The sequence below is a fragment of the Polyodon spathula genome, chromosome 5 (genome assembly GCF_017654505.1).
Source record: "Polyodon spathula isolate WHYD16114869_AA chromosome 5, ASM1765450v1, whole genome shotgun sequence".
Lineage (NCBI taxonomy): Eukaryota > Metazoa > Chordata > Actinopteri > Acipenseriformes > Polyodontidae > Polyodon > Polyodon spathula.
The window spans coordinates 76,202,559-76,220,617 of record NC_054538.1 but is presented as its reverse complement, the minus strand read 5'-3'; the positions used below and the strand labels follow the sequence as shown (position 1 = coordinate 76,220,617).

Genomic DNA, 18,059 nt, shown 5'->3' with positions numbered 1-18,059 from the left:
AAGTTAATCAGATCCTCAAGTTTTTTTTTCTTTTTTTTCTTTAATCAATTTTGCTTTGCTGCATGGTTGCTGAACAAGCTAAAAAACAGAGTGACACCCTGTATTCACGACAGAGATGCCTGCGTTACTATTTTGTTTCAAATGATCAATATAGTTTCCAGGTTTGTTGCAACAGAAAATTATTTTTGTTTCAGAGGCACAGTTATACAGCGCATGCTTTTTATTAATAAATTGACTTCACTGCGGAGGTGGCATTCAGTACGTACAGACACAGGATATTGACAGTGTGTGTTTATATTATCTTTTTTATTATTATTATTTGGGGTCCAGGGGCCAGGTTTATTATAATGAATGGCGTTATAGCGATGGTGTACTGTATTAACATATGAAGTGTTTCTTCAGAGATGTGTTCACTTTCATTGAGGAAGCCAGGTTTACAAAATAACGGGAGAGGGAAGATAAGGCTTTGAAAAGTCATTTTCTCAAAAAATAATTCTCAAATTGGTTCATATTAGTGCTTATTCCCGAGCCAAAGGGAGCTAATTTTGTCAGTACACAAGACTAACAATGCTAGTCACTTGCATTGATAATTCTTTTTTTTTTCTTCTTCAAATACAGTGGGAGGAATCATTGTTACATTTTGAAGTCTGGTACCTACTGCGGCTCATTGACGACATGGAAAAAAAATCCATCTGTCTAGCTATCTTTAATGAACCACCATAGGAAACCAAAACCTTTCTTGGGAAAGTGTTTTAAACACAAAAACAGTTACATTTACTTACTCAGTTTATGTTCCAGAAATTCAGCATACACAGTAGTGAACTGCAGTTCTGTAATGGCAGCAGAAGCTCATTCTGCATTCTAATCTTGAGACTGGTGCATGGCAATACACAATCCCTCATGTATGGTATGTTGCATCTGCAAAGAACAAATATATGCAAATGAAGATAATGTTGTCAGCATTGTATAAAACATGGTGAATTCTATTTATATTTGTATACAGCGTTGGGGTTAATTCCTGTTTTTACATTTCCAATTCCCTCTTAAAATCAATTCCAATCCCCATGCCCTTTTAGTCAATTCCAACACGTTATTAATCACAATTGCACTTAGCAGTATTCTGTGTAAACAAGCTTCTCGCAGTGGCAACACATTACTCCAGTTGAAGTCAGACAGTTAAATTGGCTTCAAATGAAAGCAGTTGAAGTATCAACAATTATGTCTCTAAAATCTTTTGAAAGAATTGGAATTAGAACTAGGAATTGATTTTAAAAAGAATTTGGAAATGGAATTGGAATTGACAAGCAGGAATTGACCTCAACCCTGTTTGTATATTAATACATATATTACAATTTGAATATTCCAGCCCAATTAAAAAGGCTGAGTTTAAGGCGAGAGAGTTGGCAGTCAGTGATGTGCTGATTCATACACCAGCTTTGATTTAGTCCAGCTTTCAGCTCCCATTACTAATGACCCTCCATTTGATTTAGTCCAGCTTTCAGCTCACATTACTAGTGATCCTCCATTCCCCACAGTTACGAGACTCTGAGCATTAAGTAACAAGCTGCTTCATTCATCAGCACAAAACAAGAGCTGGGATTCTTGCAAAATCTATATGCTGCTCTGCTAAACATGTAACAGAGTCATTACGGGCTTGTTTTTGTTTGTTTTAAACCAAATTTGATGAATAAAATACAATTCTTCATGCATTTTTCCAAACTGTTGTTTGTTAAAGCAACCAATAGCAAACTAAACAGTTTAGTGAATGTCAAAATCCTTAGTAGAAAAAAAAAAACACCCTGACAATGGACAAGTGAAATGCTGTGCATCAGGTCAGTAGTTTAGTTAGAATGTATGTTCCGTCGGCACAATGGTTTTACAGCGGTTAGTGCAGCATATTGATCTTTCAATAAATTCAGTTTCTATAGCAACAGCACTGAAAGGGGCTAGCATCCAATCCAGGATGATGCTGCGTCCTGGTCTTTTATTACGTCATTGAGCACAATTGTTAAGTCAAGGAATTTCTGTTGTGCTAAATAATACTCCGTTCAAATGTCCATGCAAGGTTTGATCAAATTCAGACAAGCTTCATTAGTGTGCCCAATCACAAGCCAGAAACTATGCAGGACTAAGTAGGTAACCTTGAACTAGATTATAAAAACCTCATACAGTTTGTATTGGACAAGCAATTCTTGTAACACATTTTAGGGCTACACAAGGCTATAAAAAGTACTGTACCTTGCCTTCCCTTGTTAATGTACAGAGCGGCAGTGATAGCTGCATCTACTTTTTAACCCTAGAAGTTAGAATAATGTACTTATGCAAATGCGTGTGGGACTGAAACATTGTTTCCAGCACCTGTATAGTGTAACATCATTGGGTTGTTTCACTGGGCCACACTGGTCAGGATTTTGATGCATAGTAACGACATACCACTGTCCAAAAGCCAGGCTCCCTTGCAGGAGCAGATATCTGACTTATGTCTTCATGCTTGATTGCCTCATATACCAGCCCTGATCCCTACCCTCTACCCCCGTGCACGCTACACCCTCCCCTGCCAGCCTCAAGTACGCCCTCAGACTTGCTCGCCAGGCTACATACTTCTAAGTGCATGCAGGGGTTCCTGCGTCCACTTCTGAAACAAATGTAGCGAGTCTCGGTTCCCCCAAGCAGGGATTTCTTTCTCACAGGTGGAGGTCGGATGCGAACCCGAGACGTCCCGCTATGAAGCATAGCGCCGAGCAAGACTCCCTTGCAGGCACAGACATCGGGCTTGTGTCTTCCTGTTTTCGTGTTTGGGGTGGAGTTATCTTGCGAATGACCCCATCGCGATACAGAAAATTCACTTATCCGGAGCCCGGTCTGAAGAAGATCGTCTCAAAACACAAGCAGTGAGCGGCAACGTCAAAGTGCGCGTTGGTCTTCTAATTAAAGCTACAGTACCACATTAGCTGCGCAATACACAACACAACAGAATACAGTAACACCTCAAATATTCAACATTTGTTTAATTCTAACAATCATATTAATACAATAATCTGAGTAGTGCAACTGGTTCAGAATGATGCTGAATGCTGCTGCTGCAAGAATATTGACAAGCACATCATAAAGGCAGACCGAAGCTAAGCCTGCGGGTTTGATGTGTGCGTGACACATCACACTCACCTTTGCACATTGTCTCAGAAATCCTGACAGCGTTGTTTATTTAATGGTGGTATGCAGTGCTGGGAGCAACTTGCAGGACTGAAAGCACATTCCCTGGTGAAGCTGCAGAATGCAGCACCACAGTGTGCACAGCACACTTACACTTTCAAGGGTTTTATTGGCCACCTAGCCATTCTCTGAATAACGGATGTAGAATCTGTGAATTTTTGTGCGCCTTGCATTGCTCATTCAATGTGTTTCCTACAAATCGTGTGGAATTTCCCATATACTTAATGAATTCTTTAGTTTGTCCAAGGTTAGTTTTATATATATATATATATATATATATATATATATATATATATATATATATATATATATATTATAATATAACAGAAAAAGGTAATGTTGCTACGCAGATTATGTGAATAAAAGATGATGTTCTGGGATCAATCAGAACCCTATAAGAACCGGCCAGATGAAAACTGAGAAGAAGCTGGCTATCCAGGTCCGATGTTTTGAAGATGGACACGGCACCAAGACAAGACTCCCGGACATGCCTGTTTGCAGTGATGGGACAGCAGCAGCTGTCTTCAATGTGGTTGAGGTGAAGTAAGACACTGAAGTAAGAAGAAAAAAGTATAATTCATTAATAACATATGTAGTATCTGCATTTGCGTTTAAATATTCTTAACAATAAATACCCTGCACAGATGTTAGAAAGCTCTGTTACTTTTTGCATATGTTTTGTAACTTAATATACTGTGTTTATGAAAGTTACCAGGTTTCCTATCTTATCCAAAGTGCTGGTTGCCCTTTGCCCCACAGCAATGCAGACTGTGAGAGGGCCTTTTCTATGGTTAGGGTTTCAGACAAAGCCTTAATCCAGACGCAGTGACTGTATTTTTGCAGTGCAAAATGAATGTGGACACCGCTGCAATGAGTTTGTGGTTACTCAGCAGATTATCAGACTTGCAAAAAGTGCTGCAACAGTTTACAATGCAGAACATTCGTAAAAGGGTTCTGTTGTGCAAGATATGTGAACTTTCTGCATCTGAAATATGATTCCCCAAGTTCAAAACATGGAAGTGTACATGTGTTAGGCATGCCTTAATTAAGAAAGTTTGCTGAACTTGTGCTGCATTTTTAAAAATGTTTTATGTCTGTTTGTCTTAGCTTCTTTCGGTTATGAAAAAAATCTTAAGGGTTTTCAATGGAAAGAAAAAAAAAAAAAAAACCTAGAAGGAATTATTTTCCTGTAACTCACTGAAGTCCATCTATTAATATATATAATATATATATGACTACAAAAATGATATGTATTTGTATATATGTATATGTATATAACACAAAACCAAGTGGGTGATATTTTTGTTTTATTATCTTGCAAGATTACTTACTGCCCTGTACGGTACAAATAATAATATAATTTACAAGAGCTTAAAATTAGTCGACAGTGGCGGATAGTACTCAGGAAAGAATAATACACAGAACTGTCACGGTTGAGATTAGTAGTTAGCGTACAATTCTACTGTACTTTTAAACAAAAATGAGAAAGGAAAGCCCAAATAATTGGCTACTGGCAGCAAGGGAATGCGTGGGGGCTGCCATCAGTCAGTCAGTCAGCGACGCTCCAGCGGCAGTAACTTTGTCTACAGACTCTGAAAAGGGTCTGTTGCTCCCTTTTTCGTCTGTGATGGAAATAAAACAACGCTTACCAGAAGCAATTGCTTTCTAAGTTCCAGCAAAGATCCTAAATATATATATAATATATATATATATATATATATATATATATATATATATATATATATATATATATATATATGTGTGTGTACACACCACCAAGTCTGCAATCTCACTGGACAGAAATGATATATGTGTAAGGCTCCCCCGGGGGCGACTGTTTGACTGAGGTTTTAGAAATTTATAAAATCTTTCGGAAGCAACGTTGTACATGGCCATTATTATATATAGATATATATATATATATATATATTATATATATATATATATATATATATAGATATATATATATATATATATAGTCTCGGTGCCGCTAGTCTAAGCAAAGTACGTTTTAATATCATTCATGTGTTTTTTGTTTGTAGTTTAAACTGTTTAGATGTCATTATTGTAGGTTTTTAAATTAAACTATATTGCTTGGGAATATTATTTTAGGAGTATATACAGCGACGTAAAACTACACCGGCATTTTCCTTGTTAGGGACAAGTTGAAAAAAAAAAAGTTTTCAACTACAAATGTTGTTTTAGTTGTAAAATAAAACAAAATGAAAGGCATTGCCCTACTCCACTTCGTGAACTTTTCAGTGGGAATTTGAGAAGGCCTAAATAAATAAAAACAACACCCTAAATTAAACAAGATCACACGGAAGGAGCAGAAGCGAGGTTTGTGTATATTGCACTGATTTCATTGCAAAACTGTAGCCTGCAGCCGCCGCTGGATGACCTTCCCATTAGGATAACATGTCTGGGAGTTAGTTACAGATGGTGCTGCTGTTTTCATCTGCCATTTTGTGCAGGAGCTAAACACGCCAAGCGGTAGAACTTGCCTGGGACGGGTTGCTACTAACTGGATACCAGTGTCACCAGAATGCTTTATGCGCTAAACCAGCGGTACTGCAATTAGACACGACGCATTTCTGTACATTCTTACATGCTCGCTGGTTATACAACGAGTGTTTTCTTATTATTAGTTTACAACGTCACTTTGTGTCCGATTAGAAAAATAACGTGTGTATGTTGTGTTTTTTTCTCTAACCGGTCACTTTACAGATGTGGGTACTGGCATGTAAATACAGCTACACCTTGCATGCAAGGGCGCTGGAACTAGGGGTGCTGGGGTGCGGCACCCCTGGCTTTGTATGGCTGCCATCGTTTACAGTGGTTACAGTTTTGTTCAGTGGCTTTCATTTTAAAAATGGTTCCAGTGCCACTGCTTGCATGCTTGTCTCAAGTCTTTTCTCCTACGTGATTTACTGGAATGCAGAAGATAATTTGTTCTTCGTTGGAATTCTAATCATATTAAAAGTATTTGTTGTAACTATATAACGTTCCGGTATGTTTACATATATTTGCCTAGAGAAAGTGCGTTTGAAAACAAACATTGGAGATACTTATAGGCTTTGGATGTCATGGCAACTACACACACACACACACAACACACACACACACAACACACACACACATTAGTGTTGCAAAGTAAGGGGATGAAAGAAAAAGCGCATAGACCAGGGGTTAGTTAGTACAGGAGTACATTCTCCAGAGTGATTTAACAAACAACTTTTGATTTATCTTTTCAACAACTTATCTTTTAACTTGAACGATAAGAGGAAACCACTAGAGACTTGATAAGAAACAGAAAAACAGTCATACCACCATTAATGTCACGTGGAGTCGGTTTGTGGTCTAGATTCAGGTCACTTAATTAAGGTAATCAGGTTGTAGAAATAGTTTTTTATTTTTTATTTTTACATGCCAAAGAACTAGTTTACTTAGTTAATACAACTCCATAGCCTGTCTGCCAGAGCATTCCAAAGAGATGCTGTTCATCTATCAGTTAGATTGTATTTTTGGCATTTCCAGCCTTATTTCTGCTGTATGATTGTGATTAAATAATACCATTTGCTAAACATATGTGCTAATAGTCAACATTGTGTCAGAATCAGCGAAGTTTCATTATAGAGCACTAACCCACGATTTAACCATTGCATTAAATGTATATGTTTCATTGTATTTATTTGAATGGAGGTACAGTGCCGAGAAAAAGTTTGTGAACCCCTTAGAATTTTCAATTATTTCACATATTTCATATTTCAAACCTGAAATGTTATTAGCTCTTAATCTAAGTTCTAATAATAGATAAAGATAACCTGATTAAACAAATGACACAAAAACATGATACTTTTTCAACATTTATTTAGTATGTGAACCTTTAGATTCAGTAACTGGTGGCACCCCCTTGAGCAGCAATGACTTCAGCTAAGTGTTTCCTGTTGGTCAGTCTCTCACGTTGGTTTTGAGGACTTTTGGCCCATTCCTCCTTACAGAACTGCTTCAGCTCGATGACATTTGAGGGCTTCCTTGCATGAACAGCTCGCTTTAGGTCCTGCCAAAACATTTCAATGGGGTTTAGGTCCGGACTTTGACTAGGCCATTCTAAAACATGGAATTTCTTCTTCTGCAGCCATTCTTTTGTAGATCTGCTTGTATGTTTAGGATCATTGTCTTGCTGCATAGCCCATAGTTCAGCTTCAGCTCACGGATGGATGGCCTGACATTCTCCTCTAGAATCTTCTGATACAATGCAGAATTCACGGTTGTGTCAGTGATGGCAAGCCATCCAGGTCTAAGGCAGTAAAGCAGCCCCAAACCATCACACTCCCACCACCATGCTTGACGGTTTGGATGAGGTTCTTCTGTTCGAACGCAGTGTTTGGTTTTCGCCAAACATAACGTTTCTCATTGAGGCCAAAAAGTTCTAGCTTTGACTCGTCTGTCCAGAGAACATTGTTCCAGAAGTCTTGTGGATCATCTGTGTGCTCTTTGGCGAACTTCAGACGGGCAGCAATGTTCTTTTTAGAGAGCAGTGGTTCCCTCCTGGATATCCTTCCATGAACACCATTCTTCAGTCTTTTTCTGATAGTTGAGTCATTGACACTCACATTAGCCAAGATGAGAGTGCCCTGCAGATCCTTGGATGTTACTCTGGGGTTCTTTGTGACTTCCTTGATGATTTTCTGGTTTGTTCTTGGAGAGATTTTAGTAGGACGACCGCTCCTGGGTAGAGTGACTGTGGTCTTGAACTTTCTCTATTTGTAGACTGTCTGACAGTGGATTGATGGAGCCCCAAATCCTGTTTTTCTGAGGCCCTCAGAGATTTCTTTTGATCGTGGCATGACATGTTTCCACACACCTGTATGGTGAAGACAAAATTCACAAAGTTTCTGATCTTTATATAGGGTGGGGCCTCCTAAACTCACCCTTGAAGATCTACCTAATTATTTAAATATCTGATTCTAATTATCCCTTTAACTGAGCTGATAAAACCAGGGGGTCGCTTACATTTTCACATACCCTGAATCTGAATTACTCATTGTTTTTCTAATTCATACATCATTTTGTTTCAAAAGACATGGAATTGGTTAATATAAACCCTATTGGATAGTTAAGAAAAGGTTTTGATTCAAGAAGGCTGTCATGGTAAAACTATGAAATTTCCATAATTATCCTTGTGTTTCACAAACTTTCTGGGTACTGTATGTACTGAAGATTTCAATTTAAAGGGCCCTGTCAAGTTGGCAGCAGGGAGGTACAAGATTAAAAAGCGATGCACAAATTCACGGTGTTGCAGCTCTTGTACAGCAGCTGCAGGTTAGATATCACACTTGTGCTGTTGCCTCAGTTATGTTTTTTTTTTAAAACAGGTGACATTCAATATATTGAAACACAATATGGTAAGGTTGATGTCATGAATGCAGTTTCTTTGTGATGTGTTAGTGTGGTCAGGTGCAGTGAATGAAGCAAGTTCACACAATCTTTCTCCCAAAACAGTCTGCGTGTTTTAATAATAACAAAAATAATAACAACAACACAAATCAGTCCACCCCTTTACCAGCAATGGTATTGGGGGGTACATGGCAGCTCTTCTTAATTGAAATGAAAAGTAAACAAAAACGGGTTGATTGTGAGGGACTAAGGCTGTTTGTGAGGGATTAAGGCTGATTGTGACTAAAAGCAATCAGCAACATGCTGGTGTTGTGGTCCTGTGTCGTGTCTCCAGGTGGGTGTACTGGCTCCAGTAGCTTCAGTTCCTGGTGTTCAGTAGCAGCCTGCAGAAGTGAACTGTAGCAGTGAAGTGCAGTGCGTTTGTGAACAGGCTGTTGTGCTGGTGCAGTTGTGAACAGGCTATCAGTCATGTACTTAACACCTGTTAAAATGGCAGAAGACAGTGACAACGACCATGGATAGGTAAACAGTGGCTACTGAAGAATGAAACTAAATAAGATTTTTTTTATTTTTTTTACAAAAGGATTTCATAGTTTAGTTCAAAGCGAAGTGTTGTTCTGTTATTCTTATGTGAAAGGTCAGAGAAAAACAATGAGGACCTTGCTTGTACTCCCCGTATTGCAGGTCCTGAAAGATGTCATTCTAATTATATATGGAAATACACGTTTTTGGTATCATAACAAAAAGAAGGGGGCGGTGAACTATATTAAATATTACCCGATTACTTGCAATGATTTAATATTTTTGTGAGCTTGTTTTTTAATGTTTAGGCCATAACTGTATTTATTTTTTAAGAATTGTTATGTTTTATGTATATTTTTTAAAAAGGCATCCAGTAGTCAGTGCTATAACAGTTTTTAAAAAAGTGAACTCTCTTTATGTTTTTTTTTCTTTGATTTCCATAAAATATGGCAAACGTTCTGGATTTTTTTTCAGATTTTACTAATATGGTGTACTAAAAAATGAATTTAACTAACTGTGACTTACTCTTTCTTCTTGATTACTACTCGTTAACACTGTTTTTCATAAAAAACTGAATCTGACTGAGTTTTTTGCAGAAAACACACTTTTCTCTTTGTAGATATTAGGAAAGTTGACTGCAGATTTCCTTGGGGACTGATCAGTAGATGATATGCAGCAGACCGGTACTCCTGGAATGCATCCCATAAGTATTAGAACATGCTTTTGTTGTTGTAAAAAGGCAGACTCACAGGGACCCTGAGTAGCTCACCTGGTAAAAGCACGGCTACGTGGGGTGCAGGGGGAGCCCTACATTTGGGAGTGTAGGGGTGCGTCCTGGCTGTGCCAAGTTGCTGGTCTTTACTGGGGATTCTGGAGGGAGCTCCTCATTGGCTCTGGTGCTCCGGCAGGTTAGAGAGGCAAAACCAGAAGAGACTGTTTCTACTCTTCGGGTAGACCAACTGGCCAGGAGCCTTTGTCTTCCAGAGGCTGGTAACTCATTAACATCCGCTATCGAGTTCCTGGGTGCAGAAGAGGAAGCTGGCTTGATCGTGGGATCGGAGGATGCACTCTGAGTCTGAACTGTGTGGGAAATTGCTATGGTGCAAAGAAAAAAAATAACTGGACATCGGGGAAAATCGAGGTTAAAATAACTGGGCACACTAAATTGAATTCCTGGTTTCTAGGTTATTGAATTCCTGGTAAAGTGGTCAGTGTAGGTACTCAGCAAGCACTGCCGTGGTAGATCTGCCAGGGAGAGTCAGACACCAAGAAATGGGAAAAACTGGTTTTGGTTCAGGTGAAGAAATGAATCTGTGGTATTAAAGAAACAGGAGAACATTATTGAACTAACAGTTTTATATTAGAAAAGGGTTTAGATATTGTAGGGCATTCTGTAACCTTTTAGACATTTTTTTTTATTTGCATGATATTCTAAATTGTTGGTTATTGCACTAAAAACTTTGAGTAGAGTAGTAAACACTTGTTATTAGTATATATTAGGGATGCACCGAATCCAAGTTTCTGGGATATGCGGGATCCATCTCAAAAGATTTGGGCGAATACTGAATCTACAAAAATTGTCAAGAAAACTGAAGGAAACTGTTGAATGAAAAACTGACTGGCAGCTACTAACAAGGGATGCGCTTAATGTAATTTGAGCCTTTTAGTTAAAAGTATTTTTATTAACCAATGAAAATATATCCTTGAATAACATTTTAGTTTGAAACGTACGCAATTTAGCGCTAGCCCCCTCCCCCCACAACAGAAACGTCAAAATACAGAACCGTTTACTTTACCTTTACAAGAAAGGAGAGCTGCATCTTTACCATAATAACCCTCTATTTTCTTTAAAGACGTTTCAACCCGTGTCAACAGATCTGAGAGCTATGAAGAAATATTTACCGCCAGTGACCTGAATTGCCCTATGAATTAAAATCCATGTTGATTTAATTGCACTGTGTGTGTAACACATATCAAATAGGCTGCGAAATAGTTTAAATTATTTTACTAAATCACAGCAGTTCCCAAATGGTTCAACTTGTACTGGCACATTACAATAACTTAAAATGTAATTTACTAAAAGCATATTGTTCAACAACGTCTTGCACATCTGACACTTGTAAAGTTACAAATAATATATATTTCTGTGCACCAAATTTTTATTTTTTATTTATTTTTTTATCTTAGTGTGATCTCTAGAACACGTTTCACAGACAAAGCAATAAAGCACGTCATTCTACAACAGTTTGCTGTTACTCTATATTACAGGTTTACTGCATAACTTTAAGACTCCATGAAAAGTGTGATGTGACTGTTGTGTTGCATACTGGACGGTATGTTTGCATTCAGCAGCTGCTTGGCGTGTTTAGTGCTTGCACCACCAGTAATTTAGGGAGTTGAGAGCCATGACAGAGTTCATCAAACGTGTTCTTGTTCTTGAATACCTGTTATTACATACAACAGCTACGTTCAGTACCGGATTCGTGTCTTATTTAAGACCCACACTGGAGGGATGTATTAAAATGGATGTTGGTCTGAGCGGAATCGAATCTGAACCCTGCTCAATAAGTAGGTATTCAGGCCGAATCCGAAACTGAATCCTGGATTCGGTGCATCCCTTGTATATATTAATTAATGAATCCTTTATTTATTAAATAACAAGGTTTTTTATTTTTCTTCACAGAAGCAGTCGCAGCAGGAGAAATACCAAACTGAACTTGATTCAGAACTAGACAACTAAGGATCATGTGTTCTCCCAGCCACCCAAACTGGGTCACTTTTGATGATGACAATGCTACCTTCCAGTCACCGCAAAAGCCTTTACGTTCTCTGAGCACCAGCGTTGGGATCCCCAGGCCCAATGGCTTAAAACTGAATCTGCCTCCTCGATATGAACCTGCCAAAACATCCCCATCCACAAGCAACAGCCCTGTTGCATCTCCTCTGAGGGACTTCAACGGGAGCCCCTGTGTGCCTAGCAATACACCGCTGTGCACTCCTGTGAGAGAGGCTCCAGAGAGCCCTTGCAGTCCCTTAATAGGTATTTTTAGGTCCCTTTCATCCCCCAACAGTAACCCGCTGGCTGTCAATCCATGCCACTGGCCAGATCTCCACACAGTGGATCTAGGGACTCTCTCTGCAGCTCGGAGTTTGTTTACTGCAGAGGAGGGGCTGAGTGAATTCCGCCCGCTCCATGATGATAGCGGCCACTCCAACCCATTCTGGACAGCCAGGAATCAGTCGGGCAGCTCCTCGTCAGATTCCGAACCCAACTCTGCAGAAACCAGCTACGACCATCCTCATTTTTTTATTAGAAAGGACAGGTATGACCCCCCTGGAAGTCATATTCACCAGTCCTTCAGTTATATTTGTCAAAAGCTGGAAAGTTTCCAATCCTGCGACGTAGAGGAGAGAGATGGGTCAGCACCTGAGAAGCCCATTCATAGGCAGACCGGCGTACCCTCCTTCATACCGCGCTGTCTTTTCCGAAGTCAGAACCGAGACGGCTGGCCCCTCATGCTGAGGATCCCTGAAAAGAAGAACCGCATGTCATCTCGCCAGTGGGGACCCATCTACCTTAAACTCTTACCTGGTGGTGTTTTACAGATGTACTATGAGAAAGGCATGGAAAAACCCTTTAAGGAATTCCAGCTGCATCCATACTGCAGGCTCTCTGAACCCAAGCTGGAAAACTGCAACGAGCCTGGGAAAATCCACACAGTGAAGATCCAGCACGTTTCCTACACAGAGAAAAGGAAGTGCCACCCCAAGGGCCACGAGGCAGAAACGGAGCAGATGCTGAAGCTGGGAACCACGGACTACAGTGACTTCACAGATTTACTCTCGTCCATCGAAGAGGAGCTCATGAGACTCCCGCCTCACTCGCACCAGAAGAAGCACTACGAGGAGCAGTCACTGGGGCTGGAGATTGTGGACAACTTTTGGGGAAGACTTGGCAAAGATGGAAAGGTGGTTGAAAACGCAGTGGTAACCCACATATACTGTCTGTCCTTTGTCAATGGTGGAGCAGATTGCTTTTTAGCTCTAAATGACCTCCAACTGCACAGAGGGAACCCGAGCTATGCCGAGGAGATGGACAAGGGCTGGATAGAGATCTCGGAGCACTATTTTCACAAATGTGTCAAAGAAAACGAGTTTCAGAAGTCGAGGCTCATCAAATTCAGCCCTCCCGATGCCTGCCGGGTGGAGCTGATGCGCTTCAAGACACTTTCAATCGACACAGAGCTGCCTTTCTCCGTCAAGGCGGTGCTTACTGTGCAGGGAGCCTATGTGGAATTACAGGCTTTCTTAAACATGTCCCCTGCCTTCACACACTCACCATGTCAGGACTCTGCGCAGGTGTGTGAGAATGTTCTTGTTCAGTTCCCGCTTCCCGGCGAATGGATCAAAGTCTGTCGCACTGTGAGTCTCCTCAGGCAGAAGTCGCTGAAGGCTAAAATGAACAGAAACGCCTGCCTTGGATCTGTCGCCACAGTCGATTCAGAGCCTGTGATGCAGGTCACTGTTGGGACAGTGAAGTACGAGAATGCGTACGGAGCAATAGTATGGAGAATCAGCCGACTTCCTGCCAAGAACACAGGTAAGCTTTCTGCTATATAGCAAATGCATAGTGAAAGTAAGCACAGACACATGTATCGCAATGATTAAAGTTATTTTCTAGACACTTCCCATCAATGCAGAATTGGCTACTTAGCTTCTCATCTGACAGTGACGTCACTAAATGGATTGCTTGCTATAGTATGTTTTTTTTTTTTTTTTTAACCGTGAAACTTGTCCCCCCCCATTGCTCCTCTGACTCTTGTTTTCCACTGCAGCTCCAGATCATCCTCTCTGCTTCTCTTGCAAACTCGAACTGGGGTCAGACCAAGAGATTCCTTCTGACTGGCTGCCTTTTGTGACGATGGAGTTCATCGTGGCTGACACGGCCGCTTCCGGGACCCAAGTGAAGTCCCTGGGCACCGAGAGTGATATTCAGCCCCAGAAACACATCGTCACCAAGGCACACTACCGCTGTCAGGTAAGGCTGAAAGAGACAGGCAGCCCAGAGCAACCAGTTTATCAGAGACAAAAGCAGACAAGGGCCACCTGGGTTCACAAACCAGCTAAGAAACTGGTACAAAAGCAAAGCATGACACACACTGTAGATTTTTTTCTCCCTGAATAAATGACACCTAATTGGCACTTGTATGTGTCTGTATATAAAGTACGGTACCTATATTATTGTTACATTGGTGTTTTAGGGTTTGTACATATTGGGGGTTATTTCTAATGGACAGTCAGACAATACTTCAAAGAAAGGAAGAGAAAAAGCTATTTGTTTAAATTACAAACCAAATATAGAATATAGGCACTTTTAAATCTGGTGGTGGGGGGGGTTACATTATTCATCAGAGTATATTTAACACTTTGGATACTTTTAAGATTACTTGATGTGAAAATAAGGTTCCTGTGTATCTCCCTGTAGATGGAAATCGAGAGAAAGGTGATAAGAAGTGATGATGAAGATACAAGGAAGCACAGTGACTGTGTGACACAATGATTTACCAAGTGGGAAGAAAGCACAGACCTCTGTGGTATGCAAGAAGCAGACATCAGTGTTTCAGCATTTGAGGATTTCTGTTTGTGGCACAGTTTTACAAAGCTTTTACTGCAGTGCTAAATTACTCCCAATGCACCCTAGAGATTTAGTGTAATGATTATTAGGTCTAGACACATTATCACCTGCCTCTGTTTACCTGTGTTGATCAATTTATCTCTTTGCTTGTTTAGTTGAGGATGTACTCCTATATCAGTTAAAGTAGCTGTAGCTTCCTGAAATCAAATAACTTCCTTTGATTTCTTTCCAGTTCTGTCCAGTGGACTAGTTGCATACAGACAATGTTACTACAGCACTATAGTCCTGATGGATTTCCTCGGGTAACTTGCTGTACACAACTGTTTGTTTGTGACTAGCTACCAGGAAGTAAAGCTGTGGTGCTTTTTTTTTTATCTGAAGTGTAGTGAACTTCTGTACTGCACATGCAAATTAAAATAACTGTATGCAAACGAGTACATAATTAAAAGGTGTTCATCATAATGAAAAGAGGCCCAGTGATAAAGTTATTGAAGCTAGAATTAAGAAAATTGTTTTTAAAGTCTTGGCTATATATCACTTCCTAAAGCACCAGTGGCCCACAGACCTCTTCTATTCAAAACTATTAATCTGTGTATTCTTTTCCATAATTACTTGTTTTTCTCAGCTTTATTATTTTTTTATGAGTTTTATGATTTGAAAACCAGTCTCTTGGTATGCTAAATCAATTCTGCATAGTACATGCATAGTCTTCCGTAGTTCCCTACACGTAGTTTTAGCTGTAGGAACACAAGCTTCCCTCCCGATAGCGTCTTGTAATATAACATGTAACTCTGTGCTTTGTAATAAAGAAGGTCTCGCTTGAGTACTCGATGCAGTAGAGGTTTATAAAGGGCATATTCAACCACTGCCCTACGTCAGGATTTTACAGACTTAAAAAGCAATAACACATTTAGTAGTAGTTTTATTTTCCTCTATATCAGAAAAAAAGTTGATTCAGACAGTATGTGCAAGGACAAAAATAATGTAACCATAATATGTGCAATACGTGTAGTTGTAGTTTTTCACCTCTGCAGTTTCTCAGAATTTCCACTGTGAGGCACTCTATACACCATTGAGTGGGACAGTACATGGTGTACCAGGCAGCCGCCCTCTTCTAACAGTGAGCAGTGAGTTTCTCACAGCTGTTAATGGCAGGTCTTTTGAAGAAGGACAGCTTTAAACCAGACCCTTAAACTTGAGTCTGGTGATTTCTGGGGGAAATGTATGATGTCTTTGTAAGGTAAAGAACATATTAATCCAACAGTTACATCTTAATAGTGCTGAGATGAGTCTACATTCTGTTGGGCGATGATCCAAAATAAAATGACTTATGTGGCAAATAACTGCCATGATGTTTGTATTGTTGTTTCGCTAATTATTGCCTGCTGTGCTGTCTACAGTCTGTACAGTACATTAATTCATACAGTGTTTAAACAAGGGCTGGATACAATAAAAGAAACACATTAAGCACTCACTTTTGTGAGGACAAGAGATCAGTCTGTCTGGTCTCCGTCTGGCCTGTCAGGTGCCAGTCCAATAGGGATTGCAGTGGGGCAGTAAGATCAAGTAACTTCAGGTGGTTATTATATTAGTGTTTCCTCCCAATCCTATGGAAGAGCATAACTTTTGATTACAAGTAAGTTATGTGGAGATCCAATAGAATACAATTCACATTTCTATAGCGCCTTTCATTACAAGGATCTCAAAGTGCTTCACACATACACAAAATTAAATAAATAAATAAATTAGTGATGCAAATTGAGACAAAATGTGGTTTTAATTTTAAAATAAAAAAAAAAGATAAAAACTTAGTTTTGAAAAAAAAACAGAACAATTAAAAAGTAATAAAACAAAAAAAAACTAATACAATTGGAATTAAACAAGGATTAAAAAAAATAAAAAAATTGATTTTAAAATATATCCTGATGTACAAAAGAAACGGAACACTCCGGTCTAATGGATTTAATAAAATATTTTAAACATAGATATCAAACAAAATCACAGAAAATGAACTAAAATGTTTTCAGCCTTGACACATAGACCTGATGAGCCTTGGATAGATTGGAATGATTGCTGTTCCTCCACTCTTCCTGTGCAGCTTCAGCCAGCTGGTGAGGGTTGGCTGGTCACAGTTGTCTCCTGTGGATGGCGCTGCCGATTTGATGATCGATCAGTTTCAGTCATGATGGGCAAGACAGCAGGACTTAGAATGAACTGTGTCATTTTAAACACTGCACAATAGCATCTTTCTCTGCTGATTTCCAGGGCCAGCTTCTCCGAAGGAATTAGGTGGTAGTCACGAATCACTTATCCCTAGCAAACTGTCACATATTCTCAGCACTTTATTACTTATTGACAGTGTTGTGACAGGTTTTACATCCCAACCCATTTCTATGCAAATAAAGTCCCCCATATGCACACTTAAACATGTCCTGGATTGTCCCATTGCACACTTAAACATGTCCTGGATTGTCCCATTGCACATTTAAACATGTCCTGGATTGTCCCATTGCACACTTAATAAAAAGAAAGGAAGATGGTCCAGCCTTAAGATACTGTCTGTAAAGCAGGGTGGCCAAGTGGCTGCTGCAGGTGGCAGAAAACAAGTTGAGATTAAAATGCCAAAAGTGAGCTTTTGTTATTGAGGCCACAGGTAAAAATGTGCAGTACAAAACACTAATAATTTAACCAAAACAAATCCACAAACCTATATTTAACACATATATATATATATTCTACACCGAGTAGTAATCAAATCTAGTGCCCTAAAATAAGTTCTACACAGGTACTTATACTGTCCCTTATCACTAGCCCCTCCCCAGAACTAATCAACTACACCTTCAAGTAGAGTGTTATACATGTTACAGTATTTGCATTAACTGATTCACACTTATTAAAATGTTAGGGTGATTTCCCTTAGTTTAAACATTATATAGCCCCTCCCACCAGTTAAGCATACTCTAGTTAAAACCCAACACAAAGGATATATTTCCCCCACATGAACTATTATTAAGATAGCAGCACCCAGAGCTACACCAGCTTGCCGGTATGTTCGCATATATTCAAAACAAAATGCATTTTACCAATATTAACAAGCGCATTCACTTCTCTTCTTTAACTAAAAGAAAGTCTGAGCTTTAAAATAAACTTTAGCAACTCGCTAGCAACACATTGTGTCCTTGTAAATCATACGTGCACTTATTTATTACTAAACACAAAAATAATTACAGCAGTGTTCTCAGAAATAACTTACTGAATCTTTTCACTCTGTCACACTGACATTCCAAAA

General features: G+C 39.4%; 1 protein-coding gene across 1 annotated transcript; it reads left to right on the top strand.

The window, feature by feature from the left end:
• The first annotated feature begins 5,330 nt into the window (after window positions 1-5,330).
• Window positions 5,331-16,133, top strand: LOC121316320 (stonin-1-like). Its single transcript, XM_041251374.1, has 4 exons — window positions 5,331-5,553; window positions 11,819-13,735; window positions 13,971-14,173; window positions 14,621-16,133. The coding sequence occupies exons 2-4, from the start codon at window positions 11,881-11,883 to the stop codon at window positions 14,693-14,695; spliced, it is 2,133 nt and encodes a 710-aa protein (XP_041107308.1). The 5' UTR covers window positions 5,331-5,553; window positions 11,819-11,880; the 3' UTR covers window positions 14,696-16,133.
• The last annotated feature ends 1,926 nt before the right edge of the window (window positions 16,134-18,059 follow it).